At 55.1% G+C, this 19156-nt stretch overlaps 1 protein-coding gene across 26 annotated transcripts in view; it reads left to right on the top strand.

Moving 5' to 3' along the window:
- Positions 1-19156, top strand: part of ABLIM2 (actin binding LIM protein family member 2) — a 169041-nt gene that overhangs the window by 135662 nt on the left and 14223 nt on the right. For 24 of the 26 annotated variants that reach the window (XR_011567294.1, XR_011567288.1, XR_011567289.1 and 21 more), the window contains 4 exons: positions 3290-3351; positions 9591-9645; positions 11222-11284; positions 11441-11521. Coding sequence is in view for 1 of the 26 variants with exons in the window: in XM_070791872.1 (XP_070647973.1) it covers positions 3290-3351; positions 9591-9645; positions 11222-11229; positions 11441-11521 (206 nt within the window). In the remaining 25 variants the exon portion in view is untranslated. The remainder of the gene's footprint in view (positions 1-3289; positions 3352-9590; positions 9646-11221; positions 11285-11440; positions 11522-19156) is intronic. The other 2 variants (XM_070791872.1, XR_011567290.1) reach the window with 2 other exon arrangements.

Here is a 19156-nt window from a genome sequence, read left to right as displayed (position 1 = left end):
AGGCCTCCCTGTCCTCCACTATCTCCTGGAGCTTGCTCAAACTCATGTCCATTGAGTCGGTGATGCCATCCAACCATCTCATCTTCTGTCGTCCCCTTCTCCTCCTGCCCTCAATCTTTCCCAGCATCAGGGTCTTTTCCAATGAGCTGGCTCTTCACATCAGGTGGCCAAAGTATTGGAGTTTCAGCATCTGTCCTTCCAATGAATATTCCTTTAGGATGGACTGGTTTGATCTCCTTACTGTCCAAGGGACTCTCAAAAGTCTTCTCCAGCACCATAGTTCAAAGCATATCCTAACACTGAAAAGACGTTAGAATTATCTGAGGAGGAATTTTAAGGCAGTCATCACAAAAATGCTTCAACAAACAATTACAAATACTCTTGAAACAACTGAAAACTTAAAAAAAAAAAAAAAAGGAAAGTCTCACAGAAGGAATACAAGTTCTAAGAAAAAGAATTCAATGGAAATGATGGAACTGAAAAATAAAATATGCAAGATTTAAAAACTCACAGGTGGGTTCCCTAACAGAAGAGAAGGATGTATCAGAGGAGAGACTCTGAGCTTGAAGATAGAACAAGAGAAATGATCCAACCTGAACAGCAGAGAGAAAATAGGAAAAAAGACCGAACAGAACCTCAGAAACCTGTAGGATAACACTTATGTCATGGGAGACACAGAGGGAGAAAATGGGTCCAAAAAATATTCACAGAAATATTGCCTGAAAACAAAAAAAAATGGCAAAAAGACATAAACCTACCGGCTCAAGAAACTGAGTGAACCGCAAGTAGATTAAGCCCAAAGTTATCCACAACCATACTTAAACTTCAGAACCAGAAGACAGAAAAAACTATCTTGAAAGTAGTTAAAGAGAAAAGACACTTTATACTCCCTACCAGGGACACCAATGTGAATAACAGCCAACTTCTCGCTAGAAACCACGGAGGCCAGAGGAACATGGCACATTTTTCAGTGCAGAGAGACATTTGCTGTCGATGCGAATTCTATCTTGGGTGGAAATATCCTTCAGGAATGAATGGAACTGGAGACTTTCTCAGACAAAGGAAAACTCAGCAAAGCTTTCGCTGGCAAACATACTTGCCTAAAGGATATTCTCCATTCAGGAAGTGATAAGAGGGCTCAGAAATTCAGAAAGGAAGGACATCAAAGTAGGTAAAAACAGAGTCAATGTATCAAACTGTCTTTCATTTTGATGAGTTTCTTAAGTCATTGTTGATGATCAAAAATTATAGCAGCATGCGATACAGAAGCTCAAGGCAGGCAGAAGAAAGAGCTGAGACAGTCGTAGCTGATGAGTCAGGAAAATGAAGTGGCCTGATGGAAGCAAGGTCTCTACACTTAAGCGTGGGATGCTGAGACAGAGGCTGGCAGCCTGACCACAGGGGGTTTTAGAAGCTGGCCTGGTGATGGCTTCCGGGTGGAGAATCACTGGTTTAGAGCAGATAAGACTAGAGGAGAGGGCATAGCTGGTCCTGGGGCCCTAAGGGATGCCAAGCCTTAGTGAGCGTCAGAATGCCCTGGAGGGCTTGTAAAACACAGGCTGCAGGACCCCAGATCCAGAATTCTGCGTCTGTAGGTCTGCGGTGGGGCCTGATAATCTGCCCTTTCTGACAAGTTCCTGGGCAAGACTGGCGCCGCTCATCAGAGACCCCGCTTTGAGACATGCCGCCAGCACCCTTGGCTGATCAGGAGTTCCTGGGTCTCCGCTGAGGGCCCCTCAGCCCCACAGCCTCACACCCCCAAGTGTTCTGGCTCCGTGCGTAAACTGGGGAGCAGATGTGTCCTGGAGGGACCCTGGGACTGTAAGCCAGGAGGCCTCGTCTTGCGGCTCAGGACCGGGTGAGCTTGGCCAGGTTCCTCTGTGGCCCTGGGCCTCTGTCCCCCTTTCCATGAAATGGGAGGAGCCGGCTGGGTCACTTCCTGGCAGGGCCCAGGGTGACGGCAGGAGTGAGAGGCGCCCAGCGGGCCTGGCCCGGGCACCTCGCCCTGCTTTGCTTTCTCCAGCTCTGCTGTCTCCTGTTTCACGGATCAGTTTTCACACAGGTTTCCTGTGAGAAGGCTCCTTGGCTAAAACAAGTTTGAGACCCCTGCCCTTGACGTTGTAAAGGGCCCCTCCTGACCCCCACCCGGAACCTTCCCACAGGCCATCCGGGGACACACAGGTCCCCAAGGCAGGCCCCCAGCTGAAGCCTTTCCTGCGAATATGGCCTGTTCAGAAGGTCTTCTCTCCCCCTCCCTCCGCCAACCCCAGGAGACAGGCACCCGGATTAACAGCACCCTCTGTTCGGAAGCTGGCCTTCCTGGAGTGGGCCGCAGGGTCGGGGCGCCGGCAGGCGGTTCTGCACCCAGTGCCCGCCTCACCTCTGGGGGGCTCGGTCCTCTGTCCTTGGGGACATTCCGGTGGCTCCCAGGAGCACGTGCTGGGAATAGGGACCCCTGGAGTCAGCAGACGTGGCCGCTGCTCTTCATGGGCCCACAGACTATGGAAAGACAGATGTTCAGACATCCAGGGGACGTCTGCTCCCCCAGGGTGGGGAGGGGTCCCCTGCCCCCCGGGGACCCCAGCTCTGCCCTTTGTTCACCTTCCGGGGCATGTCCCACACTCATCTCTGAGCCAGGAACTTCCGTTCTGTTCTCTCTAGACGGGGCACTGAAGTGGTTAATGATGGGGCGGGGGAGTTAATGATGGGTGTCTCAAAATCCTGGGCACCCCCCCAGGGGAGCCAGGAAGGTGAGCGATGGAGGGGGACCAGGTGTGGGATTTGCACAGGGAATTCAGAGCCCCATGTCTCAGACTGGCCCCCTGAGAAGTTAGAAATTAGGATTTTAATGTGAAAACCCCCAACTGCAAACAGCTCAAGGGTTTTGAAAGGTAGTCTGCAGGCCACCTCTGGCGGAGCTGGGCCTCCGTTGGTCACCTCTGGCTCAGGGTGGCCCAGCCCTGCCCACACAGGGCCCCTTCCCCCCTCTACCCCCAGCTCTCCTGGTCAGCCGGGTGAGGAGCTGGCCAGGTGACAGGACACGCATGCCTGCCAGGCCGGGTCAGGTTCCATGGCGTTCCCGGGGTCAAGGGTGGGCTCAGGGACACCACCCCCTTCCTGTATCCATCTTCAGTCAGTTCCCGGGGGATCAGGATCTGGAATGAGGCAGGTGGGATGTTCAGGGTCCTCCCGTGTCACCCAGTCACCCCCCACCCACATGGGCATACCCCTTTCCCGCGCCCGGCCGAGCCTGGCCGCCTGCGTGACAGCTGTGCTGTGTCTGTTCCAGGGTTTCCCTATTCCAAGTCTGACCCTGTCACAGGACATGGCAAGAATGGCTTGGACCACCGGGTAGGTACTCGATACCCCCACCCCGCACACCCTCCCCCGACACGCGTACTAACCAGCGCCCAGGGCTAGTGCGGGTCCCACAGCTTGGGGACCACTTGGCCACGAGGAGGGGCCCTGGGGACCCCGCTCACCCGCCTGCCTGCCTCTGCCTGCTGCCCCACCGAGGGCCAGACCACCACCCAGCGACACCTCCTCCTCTGTCTGCCTCCAGCTCCCAGGGAGACCCCAGGGTTAGGGGGACAGGGGCAATGGGGCCACTCAGAGGGATCAGACCCTCGTTAAGGCCTTCCTGATTCCCTTCTCCTGTGACCTGGAGCTTAACAAGGACCAGAAAGGATGGAGGCGCATCACGAGCTGTGTGTGCCCAGCGTCCACCTCCTCTCCTGGCGTGTTCTTGCCCCCCACCCCATACTGTTGGTACCATCACCACGGTCGCCTCTGATGGTGCCCTCAGCACTGTGAGCGCTTTTGGGGTCACACGAGGGGCTGGCGTCTCCTGCCCTCTCCTGACAGCTGCTTTGAGCGCCCTCTCCCCGCTCCCTGAATGTGGGGACGTGAGAATGTAGCCGACAGCCTAGCACCTGGCGTGTCCCCCAGCTGGGCCCACGTGCTCGTCCCTCTTCCCACAGCTTGTCTAGGTCCGCAGCGAGGACCCCCCGGGCGGGGTGGGCGTGTGGCACCAGACCTCCCCCACGGCAGACAGATGGACACACACACACACATGACAAACACCACACACACAGAACACACAACATACACACACAACACATAAGACACACACACATATGCTCACATACACATACCACATAGACACACACACACAGCCCCGGGACACTTGCTGCCCCAGAGGCAGCCTCTTACCGCTTGGAGGACACTGTCCACAGACTGAGCACTTCCATCCTCCCAGAGAAGCCCTTCAGACTCGTCCCCACTTGTTCCCCCGGGTGTTCCTGTCACCATGTGTGTAATGCAGGGAGCGGTGACCCCTCGCACTGACCTCTGGCCCAGGGTCCAGCCACGGGGCACGTCCTAGAACAGGGGCCCCATCACAGAAGCTGTGGGCATCCTCAGGCCCTGCTCCATCGCCCTTGGCCTCTGTGGGCCCTGCTGCTGCGTCTGTCCTGGGCCCCAGAGCCTCTGCAGGATTAGCTCAGGTGAACCAGACGCATTCCACTGACCGCTCAGGTGAACCTCGCACATCCCGCTGACCACTCAGGGGTACCGTGTGCATCCCACTGACTGCTCAGGTGAACCGCACACATCCCACTGACCACTCGGGTACCGTGTGCATCCCACTGACTGCTCAGGTGAACCGCACACATCCCACTGACCACTCAGGTGCTGTGTGCATCCCACTGACCACTCAGGTGAACTGCACGCATCCCACTGACTGCTCAGGTGAACCACGTGCATCCTACTGACCATTCCCCTGTTTGTTCAGAATGGGCTAAGCTGGAATGGGCATGCAGCATGCTTCTCTGAGTTTCCTTTAAGGATTTTTCTGCTCCTATCCTCCAGTCCTGTCCACAGGACCCCCAGGGCTCGGGAGAAGGTAGATCCTTAGGTTCAGCATGAGGGGCCTGAGGGCAGAGGGACTGGGTCAGAATGCTCCCCGAGTCTCTGCTTTGTGACTCAGGGGCCGTAAGCGCCAGGGTCACTGGCTGGGCCACATCCATGCCAAGGCATTCCACCCCCACAAGCCGAGTCTGGGGGGTTTCTCTCAAAAAGTGGGAGACAATTAAGAGGATGAATGTCAGCACCCACAGGCTTGCATCCTTGGTGGCCGAGCTGTGCGTTGTCTAGGGAGAGTTCCCTCTTGGCTGCCATGCTGGAAGGACACTAGCAGTGGCCCCCAGCAGTGCAGGGAAGGCGTGGCCTCCAGATGCTCCACCCCCAAGGAGCCTGGGAACAGCTGGTGGAGACAGTCTGGGGGGGACACCATCTCCAAGCCTCTCCTAGAGCAGAGAGCGGACACTTAAGCTTCACAGAGTTGACAGCTGAACCCTCCAGGAATGTTTCTCCTGCTAGCCTCAGGGTGGCGAGCAGAGTGAGCCCTTCTGTACATCCTGCTGCTGCTGCTAAGTCACTTCAGTCATGTCCCACTCTGTGCGACTCCATAGACGGCAGCCCAGGCTCCCCCGTCCCTGGGATTCTCCAGGCAAGAACACTGGGCTGGGTTGCCATTTCCTTCTCCAATGTGTGAAAGTGAAAAGTGAAAGTGAAGTCGCTCAGTCGTGTTTGACTTGTTGTGACCCCATGGACTGCAGCCTACCAGGCTCCTCCATCCATGGGATTTTCCAGGCAAGAGTACTGGAGTGGGGCGCCATTGCCTTCTCCGTCTGTACATCTTAGAGAGTCGATAAAGACGGAATTCATCATCCCATGAGGACTTTTAGCTTTTCACATTAGACTAGCTCGGAGGTTGGTGAAAATCCTTGTTGACTTTTCTTTGGAATTCTTTTTTCCTTACTTATGTTCTCTCCTATTTTTTTTTTTTTTCACTCTTTCTAAGACTCTTATATAACTGTATGCCTGTTTTTTGGCCGGAAGACCGGATAATTGATGGCCAGTCTTTTACAGCTCAGCCATGTCAGATTAAGTTGTTTCTTGGTTTGTTTTACTTTCTGAAAGGATTCTAGGTGACCTAAATTAAAAGCACAGATGCAGAGAGACCAAATCCCAGAGGACAGGAGAAGAAAGAAATGGGAGAAAATTATGTCAGAAACACACAGAAGAACACTGTCTGGAAAAACCATCGAAGCTCAGCTGCGAGCTTCCTGATGACCAGGGCACAGAGGCTGGCGGGACCAGCTGTGTGTTCTGTCAAGTGGAAGGAAGTTAGTAAATCAGGAGGCGGAAATGCGCCTGCTTCTAGTTCCAGGATGGATTTGGAGCCAGCACCCTAGGCCCCACAAGGGCTTCCCTCGTGGCTCAGCTGGTAAAGAATCCGTCCGCAATGCAGGAGACCTGGGTTCAATCCCTGGGTTGGGAAGATCCCCTGGAGAAGGGAAAGGCTCCCCACTCCAGTATTCTGGCCTGGAGAATTCCACGGACTGTATAGTCCACGGGGTCGCAACGAGTCGGACACGACCGAGCGACTTTCACCTTCACGTTCACCCTAGGTCCCAAAGCTTGTTTAAATGTCCCAGTAACTCGCCAGCCACAGAGCCTACCACGTGGTGGACAGTCATGCCTCTCTGTAGGATAAATGGGAAAAGAGCCGCCTGTGAAAGTCTTTCCTGTGGACCAGAGAGCGCTGGCTCCAACACGTGCCTTAGAAGACTGGAGGACCCCACGGACAGAGGAGCCTGGCGGGCTACAGTCCACGGGGTCCCAAAGAGCAGGACGCAACTAAGTGGCTAACACTGAACAGGGCGGAAGTCGAGGTTAAAGCGAACCAGCAGTTTCCGTGGTATGAAGAGGGAACAATTCGTTCTCGATGACCCCAGTTATAAATCAGTTACAGCATTCATAAACTTAAATGTACCAAGCAACATGGCAAGGCCAGAGACCTTGGTAAAATGCAAGTATGGAAAGCATTTTGAATAAGACTCTTGAAATCAGATAAGGATCTAGTGAAAGGAAAAAAGGATAGAAAGCAATTTAATAGTGCAAAGAACAAAATTAGACTAATAGGTGTATGAAAAATCCGTATCTTCTGGATTAGGTTTTCACACGCCCATAAAACATTAACTAGTGTATACCACTATGAAGGAAACCCTAACAAAGTGTAAAAGTATGATGTTGTCCAACTGTGACGCTGAGAAGAATACATGCATTAGCATCCGGCAGCCCTGAGTCCAGATCCAGCTCTGCCATGTACTGGGTGTGTGTTTGGGCAAGTTACTTAAATTTCAAGTCTCTATTTCCTAGTCTTTAAAAAAAAAATCATGGCAACCCACTCCAGTATTCTTGCCTGGAAAATCCCAAGGACAGAGGAGCCTGGCGGGCTGCAGTCCATGGGGTCGCAAAGAGTCGAATATGACTGAGTGACTGAGCACACACACACACACACAGAGTCATCCTTACCTCTTAAAGTTATCATTAGGACAGATAACATGACATTTGTGAAATCTTCTAAGCTCTGTAAGCCTAGTTCCCAAATGAATAATTATTATAAAAGCACATCTCCACCCTTTCTTACCTCCACATCACTGGCTCCTAAGTAAAACGTGAGCTTTAGCAAGAAAAGAACAGTCAGTGGTGAACGGCCAGTTTCATTCTCCCTGTTATTAATCCCAGTATAATTTTTGGAAACTAAAAAGCATCGGTTAAGTCTTTTACAGTTCCATGTATTAGCTGTGTGATCTTGGGCAAGTATCTTTACTTCTCTGAGCCTTAGCCATTACACGCTGATAACAATGCCCACCTCCTGAGGCTTCAGGAAGATGAGTGAACGCGTGTGCAGGGCAGCTGGCAGCTAATAACACCAAACAAACGGGAGAAGTAAAGAGTTCGTTGCTTTTAGATTCTCTGTTCTCTGCTGAGAACTGCAGAGGGATCAGCTAGGGGTGTGCCTTTGGGTGCGGCCTTTGTGGGATCCCCCGGGGCCGCTTAGCTGTCCCGCCAGCCCACACATCGAGCCAGAGGCCCCGGGCTCCCCTGCACCAAAGAGGGCGTGAATGTCCCCCCACACTGGGTACTTAGATCAGGAGTAGACTGCTCTTCCTCTGCTCTGGACTGACACGGTGCGCCCCCTCCACCTGAGGGATGCCCCCCGGCCCTGCTGAGAGTCTCTGCCCTGTCTCCGAGCCTGGCTGACCAGACGACACTGGTCCTGCTGCCCGGAAGTGGGTTTCCCACAGCCGCAGGTGGTGCTGCTCCCTGGCCCGGGAGCTTGCCGCCTGTGATGCAGAGCAGTGGGCACTAGGTGGCAGCATTTCTCTTTCGTATTCCAAACAGGCCCCGGGGAGAAGGCCAAGGTGGGAGACAAGAGCTGCCTTGCTTTGTGCAGGAGGTTCCCTATCCAGACGGCCTGAGAAACCGTCTCCAAATTTCGTTCTTGAAACTCCCAAGGGGAGTCCTTCACGGGCGACTCGGTGGGTGCGAGGTTGGCCGGTCCCAGGTCCCAGCGCTGGGACGAGGGTGCGGCGTGCCAGGCTCTTACCAAAGGACTCAGTAATGGAGATAAGCAAGATGCTCATACAACGTTTGTGAGAAGTCCAAATTAATTTTTAAAAAATTGGCGATGGACAAAGGATCAGACCGCCACAGCCCTCCGCTTACGCGCTCACCTGCCTCGCCACCTCGTCCCGGCGTCTCTGGGCCTCAGTTTCCCCTGCTCAGGATGAGGGACGTTGGACTGGGTGCTTCCGGAGGCCTCGCCCTGCCCATGCTCGCGAGGACTGTGACCAGCTGCTCACTTGTCACCTGCAGCAGTAAATGAGTGCTGGAAGCCCTCTCCCTGTAACACGACCCAGGGTGAGGAGGTAACGCCCCCTTCACTGCAGGGCTCCCTCCATGGAAATTTAACCACTGTGCCCAGTTTCAGAAGCACTGGCCAAGAGCCCCGATCCGGGTCAGGTGCTGTACCCGGTGCCAGACGTGAGCACACGTGAAAGGCTTATCTCCACTGCGGGCCCTGGACTCAAGGCCCACACAGAGTGGACAGGACGGGAGCCAACCGACGTGCAGGGCCCCGGGGCCCGTGTCGCAGGGCGGGGACCCTCCGGAGAGGTTTGCAGGATGACTTTTCCAGGTGGGCAAAGGGAAGGAGAGCGCCAGACATCAGGGCTGGCTGCTGAGATGCCACGGACAGGTGGAGGCGGCACCCGAGAGGGTGGCCGGGCTCCCAGGTCCGCCGCCCCTCCGAGGGCCAGCCCTTGAGTGCCAGCATGTCACAGCCACGCTTATGACACGCGGCGTCTGGGCCAGGGGCTTTACAGACACCGGCCACCCAAGCCCCCTGGGGCCCGCTCGTCCAGGGGACCGGAGGCCCCGTGCTGGAGCCGCAGCCCCGCTGAGAGGCCCGCGGGGTCCGGGCCAGCTGTGGGGCCGAGGGGCAGGCACCCGGGAGCTGTCATCTCAGCAGCTTAGGAGCTGGTGGGACAGGCAGGGGCGGCCTGAAGGCGGCAGGAGGCGCGTTAGCACACCTGCTCTTGGGAAGCCGGCGGCCTTTCCAGAGCCTGGTCTCAGCGGGCACCACAGGCTGACCCTCGTCCCCCACCCGGCTGCCAGGACCCTGGCGACTGCCTGCCCCCTGCAACCTGCCCCTGCCGCCCTCTCTCTTTCTCTTCCAGAATGCCAATGTGGGCCCTGGTGGAGCAGACCCGGATGCCGGCTGGGCCACGCGAGGTACAGGAGGCGGGGACCCCGTGGGTCTCTGGCTGGGGCAGGGGCCGCTGACAGGGTTCCACGAGTCTCTCGTTCCGAGACCACCCTTCCCGCCATGGCCGCCGGCAGAAGGCTCCGAGCGCTCGGGAGGAGGAAGCCGGGGATGCTCGTGTCCCCGCCTCTTCCGGTCGCGGTCGCGCTTCGGTTTTCGCTTTCATCTTGATACCTGACATGCTTCCTCTTCTCCCTGGGGTGTCCCCCTCTAACTCAGTGCTCCCCCCGTCTCCTGCTCTAGGTGCTCCCCTCTGGAGCATGGGCCCACCCTGTCCTGACCGACTTGTCACTCCAAGTCACTCAGGCAAGAGATCTGTGTTTGAATGACCACCCCAGGCCAGGGCGGCAGCCAACCAAACACCGACGGTCACGTCCACGATAATAAGGGGGGCAGAGCCGCAGGGAAAAGCCACCTTGGGGCTTCCCAGGCAGCTCCGTGGGTAAAGAATCCACGTGCAATGCAGGAGCCCCAGGAGACGCGAGTTCAATCCCTGGGACGGGAAGATTCCCCCGGAGGAGGAAATGGCAACCCACTCCAGTATTCTGGCCTGGAGAATCCCTTGGCCAGAGGAGCCTGGTGGGCTGCAGTCCATGGGGGTCGTAAAGAGTCGGACGCGATCGAGCCACCGAGCACCCACAACAAGGGTGGCGAAGTGGAAGGGTAAAGCCCGCCCCGCCCCCGCTGCTCACAGGGCAGTCTCCTGGGGCTTCACACTGGCAGGATGGCCTGCAGGGGGGTTGGCGTTGCTGGAGAGACCTGGTCGTGTGGCTGGTGTCCGCCTGGGAGGCTCTGCCAGTCCTGAACCGCAGGGCCGCGATGCTCACTCACGGTTGTTACCCAAGGGTGACGGGAGCCTGCTCTCCAGGGCTGATCCACGCTGGATGTTGGAGTAGGGGAGAGGGGAGGGAGTCGCAGCCTGCACCCTCTAAGTGGTCTCCAGGTCTCCGGGCTCAGAGCTGGCCTGGCCAGGCCCCCGCACAGCACACGGGGAAGTTCAGGGACCAGCCGCCCACTGCCCGAGCCCCTCACTGTTGTCTCCCGCCAGAGAGGGAGGCTTTACAGACAGGACCCAGAGATGCCGCCCTGGGGGGATGCGTGCCCATCCTACGATTTTTTTTTAACAAGCCACTTTTAGTCTGGAAGGAAAAAAATCTTTAATAAGCTAGCATGTGGGGCTCTGTATTTAAAAGGAGGAGCTGAAGGGTGAAGAAAGTAAGACAATAAGAAGCGGGTAAGCCCAGGGGGTAAACTGAGGCAGGTCTGGGGAGCACCCCCACCCCGGGGAAACAGCAGCCCAACCAAGAGAGAACACAGCGCTGCCTCGGGCTCCCAGTCTGGCCTCCAGTCTCCAGACCATGCCTCCTGCTCCTGGCTTCCCACGGAGCCCAGGGCCCCCCCCACCCCCAGCTCCGAGGATGCTGCGGGGTGGAGGCGGCGAGGCCCGTCTGGCCGCAGGGCGGGGTCCGGGTGGGATTGCTCCACCTTTGGGCGGAGCCTGTTCGAGTTCTGAGCTGGCCCCTGTGGTCTCTGCTTCTCTTACAGAATACAAGGTAAGGGCCACCCGCTCCCGCGCTGACCTCTGCCTGCTGCGCCGCACCTGCCCAGGTTAAACGTTCCTTTTGTTGTGCTTTCCCGTGAAATGTGTGTGTCAGATGTGGACGCATGTACGTAGCTCTTCCTTAGCCTCGACTCAGCTCTTGGCCTCCTTCCTCACAGACGCACCTGCTCCCTGGGTGACCCCGGGCTTCCTTCTCCCTGCAGATCTATCCGTATGACGCCCTTATTGTCACAAACCGGATCCGAGTGAAGCTGCCCAAGGATGTGGATCGGACGAGACTGGAGGTGAGGGGGCCCCAGGGGTGGAGGGCACGTCCGCCGGCAACATCTCTCCCCACCCGGCGTGTTGACACACCACCCCTGAGGTCCCCACAGTGATGTGCAGGGCCGAGTGATGGGCTCGGAGTCAAGGACCTGAGTTGTCTGCAAGACCGGAGAACGTGGTTACGTGCCCAACAAAGATGGCTTTGCCAAGAGGCGCACAGCTGCAGCGGTTTGGGGCCAGGAAGGCTTCGTCACTGTACTTAACTGGGTAACATTCGCCTCTTCCTTGAACTCTGGGAAAATCGGCACGGTTTGTGGTTTCTTATCTGATCACCTTCACCCTGACCTTGAATGGTGCTTAACTCTGGGAGCAAGGGTATGTTTGAAGGACCTGCAGGACGAGGGCACAGAGGATGTCTGGGTGACATCTCTTGACCAGGCCCCACCACAAGCCATGGTCCCCGGTGGTCAGCATGCATAAAAACTTTCTTTTATCCTCACCATCCTCCCACCAGGAAACCAATGCGGACTGCACCTCCTGAGCCGTGTTGGGAAGGCTTCACAGGGTTGAGGGGTCTGGGGGCCCCTAAAGGCCCAGGGCCACCTGCCCTGTCTGTGCCCAGGGGCTGGGAGCAGCTGTGGGGTGGGTGCGGGCTCAGGAGGCTGCCAGGAGGGAGCAGTAAGGGCGTGGATGTGGCCCAGGGGCCCCAGCACTGCCGGGGGCTCGGCAGGGCTGCCAGGCGGAAGCCCATCCCAGTCCAGGCCAGGTGGGTCTGAAAAGAAGCGCAGTCTCAGGGGGTCCAGATGGACGCTATGGGGCCCTGATCTTCCTTTTAAGATGACATTGATATCTGCTGGGTGGGTAGCTGTGCTCACGAGAGGCACGAGAGCCCCTCACCCAGGGCTCCAGGCAGTGGTCGCAAGGAGGGACAGGGACGCTGGTGGGGCTGCGCGGTGGGGGGGCGGGGATCAATCTCCTGTTGTGATGATGGAGCCTGACCAAAAGTTGTTGTTCAGTCGCTACGTCAGGCTTCCCTGTCCTGTACCATCTCTTGGAGCTTGCTCAAACTCCCATCCATTGAGTCGGTGATGCCATCCAACCATCTCGTCCTCTGCCATCCCCTTCTCCTCCTGCCCTCCATCTTTCCCAGCATCAGGGTCTTTTCCAGTGAGTCACCAGAAGTAAGCTGAAAGGGAACTGCTAGCTCTTCTGACCGACAGGGCTTCGGGTGAGGTCTGATCAAGCCCCCAGACCCAGGTTCTCCCCTGTTTCCTGAGCGCCTCCCCTGTGTGCCGGCCTCACAGAAGGACAGACGTTCACCTCCCCTCCCCCAGACTCTAAGTCTGGATGGAAGAGACCCAGTGGGGTTCCCTGAGGGGCTCTGGGACCTGGGACCTAGGACCTTGAGACAGGGGCGGATGCTGGGCTCTCAGATAATTACGGTATAAATACATAATGTGGGTAAATACGGTAATTTATCCACTTAACCCTTTACTAGCAGCTATTTAGTGGTGCAGCTATTGCTGAGAGTTGAAAACATAAGGACAATGTTAACAGTAACAAGACTGGATATTGCGTGTGATTTGAGGTACTAGTTTCATTCCCTTATTGATAAACGACACAGTGTTCTCTCCTCTCTCACAGCCTGCCTTAGCCAAAGTCATCAATGGAATGTTTAATTGCAAAGAAACCTTTTTATTACCAGTTAAAAACTGAAAACCATGCCGTGCATTAAAAGTATTTCACAAATTATTTGCTCATGATTATGACATTAAGGCTTCCCAGGTGGCTCAGTGGTAAAGAATCTGGCTGCCAATTGGATTTGGGTTCGATCCCTGGGTCGGGAAGATCCCCCCTGGAGGAGGAAATGGCAACCCACTCCAGTACTCTTGCCTGGAAAATTGCATGGACAGAGGAGCCTGGTGGGCTGCAGTCTATGGGGTCACAAAGAGTCGGACGTGACTAAGCACGCACAGAAGGCAATAAACTGTGGCCGTGTTCTGTGAACTGTTCAGTGTGGTCTACCATGTTCTGCATACCTGCTAAGTCGCTTCAGGTGTGGACAACGCTTGTGACCCTATGGACCTTAGCCAACCAAGCTCCTCCATCCATGGGATTCTCCAGGCAAGCATACTGCAGTGGGTTGCCATACCCTCTTCCGGGGGATCTTCCCGACCCAGGGATCGAACCCGCGTCTCTTGCATCTCCCACACTAGTAGGTGGTTCTTTACCGCTAGCCCCACCTGGGAAGCCTGGAATGAACAGAGCAGGCCCCGAATCAGGCTCAGGGAGTACCCAACACGTGGTCTGGAGGACAGGGTCCAGGGCGGCCGCTGCCTGGGCCTCAGGGTGACAACCCCTGAGTCCTTTGCAGGGGACACACTCTGGCTCCTGCTGAAGTGAGGCCCTTGGTAACTGTGCTCAGGTCTCACTGCTATAAAACAGGGCGCTTCCGGGCTGGGTGGCTCTGTCAGGACCTGCCTCAAGGGCTCGCATGGTGGTGCATGGTTGTTTCCAAACTGTGAACGCCCTGAGGGCTCCCACTCTCGCCACGGCGGGGGAGGGGGCAGGGGGGCCGGTGAGCTCAGAGCAAGGTGCCCACAGCTCCTGCTCCTGACCCACCAGCGGCCGCGGGGCCACCAGCCCGTTGGGACTTGCTGTTTCCCTCCTAGGGAGTGGGGTGCCCTTTCACCAACTCCCATCCCCCCCTTTATTTTGCTACAGTACAGAATGAAGGTGCAAAATAGCAAATGGTTAATACATGTAAACATTTCCCTTTTTTTAAAAAAAGCCTTGGACATGAGGGGTAATGAGTTTCGTCACCCCCATTTCCAAGAACACCCCAGAGCATGCGTTGCTCTCTGGTCCTTCTCTTCCTGATCTCAGCCACCCCAGGAGGCAGGTTGGAGGTGTTGCCACACAGGGTGTGTCTCACATCCTCCTGGGTTGGGAGCTGGGCCCTGAGCCAGGAAGGGCTCCAGGGGTGGGGGGTGGGCTGCATCCCAGCAGGAGAGAAAGATACAATAATGTTTTCATCTTAGGGGAGAGAGCTTAATTTTTAATATAAAAACAGTTCCTAACTCTTGTAAAAGTCCAGAAAAACACGAAGCAGAACATAAGCATTCCATGGAATTCCCCCACCGAGTCATAACTCTTGTTAGCTCCGGGGCGGACCTGTTTCCGGAAATCTTTTTTTTTTCTCACAAATGCCCAGAGATAACTGAATTCTGTTTGGATAAGCAGGCTTGTACTGCTGATGCCTCTTGGCATCTACTTTGTTTCTTTTAAATTTGTTGTGAACCTTTTCCACGCCAGTTCATGGGAGTCTGCCCTTCTTTTAGACAGCTGCGTGCTAGTCCTGTGCCTGTTCTGTTGCCCAAAACTTGACCTCTGTGCACTGCTGCCAAATTGAATCTCCAATACAAGGCTTTGGGTCAAGTAGGAAAGAAGAGCTGAACTGCTCTGCCAGGCAAAGGGGGACTTTGTGTCCCAACCTGAGAGGGTTCCTTGAGTTTTCTAGTTCAAAGGTGGAGTTGCTGATAAGGTGTTTGCAGGGCCTGCACTCATTTAATCTGGTCTCAGGTAATCTCTTGGTGAGCTTTTCTGGTTCCTTGAAGCTTAAGGCCTCAGCTGGCCTTCCCTGGAATGAAGACTGCTGACGTCTTCCATTTATTGGGGGTTTTATTAGATTGGTGCAAACGTAATTGCGGTTTCAGACCGTGAATTTTAAATCTTTGTAACTAGGCTCAAACACATCTATATTAATGAAAATAGGAACCATTACAATCCACACGTTTTTACCAATGAGAAATACATGTGCTTATCCCTGTAGTGTAAAAATCTGTGCTTCAGGATTCCATGAACTCTTGGAAAACACATTCTGCCTCCGGCTGGTTGTGGAAGTGTTTTTCCTGAAAAAGTCGTCGAGGTGCTTGAAGAACCAGTAGTCGGTTGGTGAGAGGTCAGGTGAATATGGCAGGTGAGGCAAGACTTTGTAGCCCAATTTGTTCAGCTTCTGAAGCATTGTTGTGTGACGTGTGGTCGGGCGTTACTGTGGGGAAGAACTGGCTCCTTTCTGTTGACCATTGCTGGCTTCAGGTGTTGCAGTTTTCATGGCATCTCATCGGTTTGCTGAGCATACTTCTCAGATGAAACGGTTTCGATGGAATTCAGAAAGCTATAGCGGATCCGACAGGCAGCAGACCACTAAACAGTGACCGTGACCCATTCTTGGTGCAAGTTTGGCTTTGGGAAGTGCTTTGGGGCTTTTTCTTGGTCCAGCCGCTGAGCTGGTCGTTGCCAGCTGTCATATAGAATCTGCTTTTTGTCACACATCACAATCCGATCAAGAAAATGGCCCACCGTTGTTGCGTAGAACGAGAGAAGACGATGCTGTAGGACGTCAGTTTCTGTGCTTTGCGGTCAGCTCACGAGGCTTCGAGCTTTCTCGCCTTTCCAGTTTGCTTCACGTGCTGAACGACCATAGAGGGGCCGACGCTGAGTTCTGGAGCAGCTTCTCGTGTGGTCGTAAGGGGATCAGCTTCGATGATGGCTCTCAGTTGGTTGTTGCTGACTTCCGACGGCCAGCCACTCCACTCATCTTCAAGGCTCTCGTCGCCTTTACCAAACTTCTCGAACCGCTACCGCACTTGTACGTACACTTGTTAGCAGTTCCTGGGCCAAGTGTGTTGCTGATGTTGTGAGTTGTCTCCACTGCTTTATGACCCATTTTGAGCCCAAATAAGAAAAATCACTCGAATTTGCTTTTGTCTAACATCATCGTTTCCATCTTCTACAATAAATATAAAATAAACAGCAAGGAACAAGTCATTAGCAAAAAAAAGGAGAGATGCATATTAAAATGATATATAACCTAACAACATTTATTTAGAATGTATTCTACTATCAAATGGCAAATTTCAACAGTGCAAAAATCACAATTACTTTCTCAGCAACCTTCTAGTTTTATGAAAATGAAAGTGTTAGTCTCTCAGCTGTGTCCAGCTCTTTCCATGGACTGTAGCCCGCCAGGCTCCTCCGTCTGTAGGATTTTCCAGGCAAGAATACTGGAGTGGGTTGCCATTTCCTCCTGCAGGGGAACTTCCTGACTTAGGGATGGAGCCCTAGTCTCTTGCATTTCAGGCAGATTCTTCACTTTCTGAGGGCTTCCCTGGTGGTTCAGATGGTAAAACATCTGCCTGCAGTGCAGGAGGCCTGGGTTTGATCCCAGGATTGGGAAGATCCCCTGGAGAAGGAAATGGCAGACTCCTCGGTCCATGAGTCGCCAGCTCACGGGACCAGGGATGATGGCTGAGAAGGTAAAAAGTCTGCTTTCAGTGCAGGAGACCTGGGTTCAATCCCTGAGTTGGGAAGATCCCCTGGAGAAGGAAATAGCAACCCACTCCAGTATTTTTGTTTGGAAAATGCGTGGACAGGGGGGCCTGGTGGGCTACAGTCCACAGGGTCACAAAGAGTCGGACATGACTGCGTGACTCTCACTTCCACTTTTCTGAGAAATAGTTCTATAAAGAGCTCAAACAGCGTTATTACGTGCACCCTTTGAGGCAAACCAGGACCCTCCCAAGGCTGCACTGTCGCTTCCTGGCTGCTCCTCCTGTGTCTCTGCATCCTCTCCCTTCCCTGACTAGCAGCTGTTTGAATCTGCCGTTTAAGACTCAGGGGAGATCGCTGGCCGGCGTCTGTCCCTGACAGACAAGGGACAGGGGAGGGCTTCCGTGCCCAGGAGCCCTGCTGGGTCTTGCCCTGTTCCCATCCCACACAGGGGCGGGTGGCAGGGACCAGGCTGTGGATGACAGGCCATTGGCTGGGGCTCCGTCACCCAGCAAAGCAGTGGGTCTGCTGTGTGCCCAGCAAGGGGAGACGGTGGATGTGGGGGCACAGCTGGTGGTGCCCACACACCACCACACCACCAGGGATGTGGGGTCAGCCCCTGGAAGGAGGACCGCTCTGTTTGTCAGTGGTCAAATCTTGTTATCCATCCTTACCACAGAGTGTTTGGCTGAGCCTCACTAGCCTGGTGAATATGGGCCAGGCGTCGAGCCGGGCCTTGGGGATGCATGGTGAGCCAAAGCCAGCAGGAGTGCTGCCCTCAGACTCAGCCTGAAGGGGAGGCAGACGTCCATCAACTGATGACTAATGAGGGTATAAAATTATAGCCCAAGATGGGAGCTCTAAAGGAGAGGAACGTGGGCCCATGAGCATTTTAAAAGGGATACAGTTAAGCATTGATGCTTCTGATCTGTGGTGCTGGAGAAGACTCTTGAGAGTCCCTCGGAGTGCAAGGAGGTCCAACCATTAAATCCTAATGGAAATCAGTCCTGAATATTCATTGGAAGGACTGATGCTGAAGCTGAAACTGCAATACTTCGGCCACCTGATGCGAAGAACTGACTCATTTGAAAAGACCCTGATGCTGGGAAAGATTGAAGGCAGGAGAAGGGGATGACAGAGGATGAGATGGTTAGATGGCATCAGTGACTCAATGGACATGAGTTTGAGTGAGCTCTGGGAGCTGGTGATGGACAGGGAAGCCTGGCGTGCTGCAGTCCATGGGGTCTCAGAGTCGGACATGACTGAGTGACTGAACTGAACAGTTAAGTGGGCGTGATAAGTGTGCCTGAACGTGTGTGTGTGTGTGTACCTGCACACAGGGGATAGTGGCAGGTAGGAGGAGCATTTCAGGTGAGCACACAGCAGGCGCAGAGGCCCTGGGGCAGGACGCAGCAGGGGCCGTGCTCAAGTTGCGGGATGACATGATTACATTCGTATTCAAAACCATGCCTGAGGCTGCACTGTGAAGCCTGGGCTGGCTGTGTGCCTACAGGAGATGGTTGAAGAGGTGGTTGGGTGGTCTGGGCCAGAACTGATGGCATCTTGGACAGGGCGGTGGCAGTGCTGAGGTGAGAAGCGGGTGCGTTCAGGCCGTATCTGGGGGTCGAGGTGGAAGGGTGCTGTGGGGACGGGCAGGGACATACTTGGGGTGACTCCAGGGTGTCAGGATGGGGTGGTGGGTACATGGCAGTCACTGGGTTCAGCAGGGTGGACCCAGGTTCTGCCGATGCCTGATGCTCTGGCCTGTGGGGCACAGACAAGGGAATTCAGGACTCTCAGCCTGGCAAAGACAAAGACGCCAGGTGGGCGCCTGGTAGCCCATAGTCTCGAGCAGGAATCTGGAAAGGGTGTGGTGGCCCTCCCCACTGTCGCCCGGACAGCAGTCGGATGAATTCTGGATCCCCATGGGAAGGGTGAGGACCAGGCTTCCCAGGGAGACCCGTCTGGGGCCAGTTTAATGCCATACCTGAGATCCAGCACTTTCTCTCCCAGAGGGTCTAGGTCTCAACCCTACCCCAGCACCCAAGGGCCTTGTGCCTTGGGGGCTCTTGGGTCCTCCTGCATTCGACAGGTGCCCTCTGAGGGTCTGCCCTGCCTGGAGCTTCCACCCTGAGGGGAAGAGCCTTGCCTGTCCTGGGCAGACTCCAGCGTCCACTTACTAAGGCCAGCCCTGCACTCTTACGCCCAGCATTCGCCCAAAGACATGGCCATTTCGCTCTGTGTCAGCCTCTTGCCGTCCAAAGACGGCACCCTGGAGGAGGGAGAGAGCACCTCGGGTCCGGGTGACCTGGGTGTGAGTCAGT

This window comes from Bos indicus, chromosome 6 (assembly GCF_029378745.1).
Source record: "Bos indicus isolate NIAB-ARS_2022 breed Sahiwal x Tharparkar chromosome 6, NIAB-ARS_B.indTharparkar_mat_pri_1.0, whole genome shotgun sequence".
Taxonomy (NCBI): domain Eukaryota; kingdom Metazoa; phylum Chordata; class Mammalia; order Artiodactyla; family Bovidae; genus Bos; species Bos indicus.
Note: the sequence above shows the minus strand (reverse complement) of the source record. Positions and strands in the feature narration are given on the sequence as shown.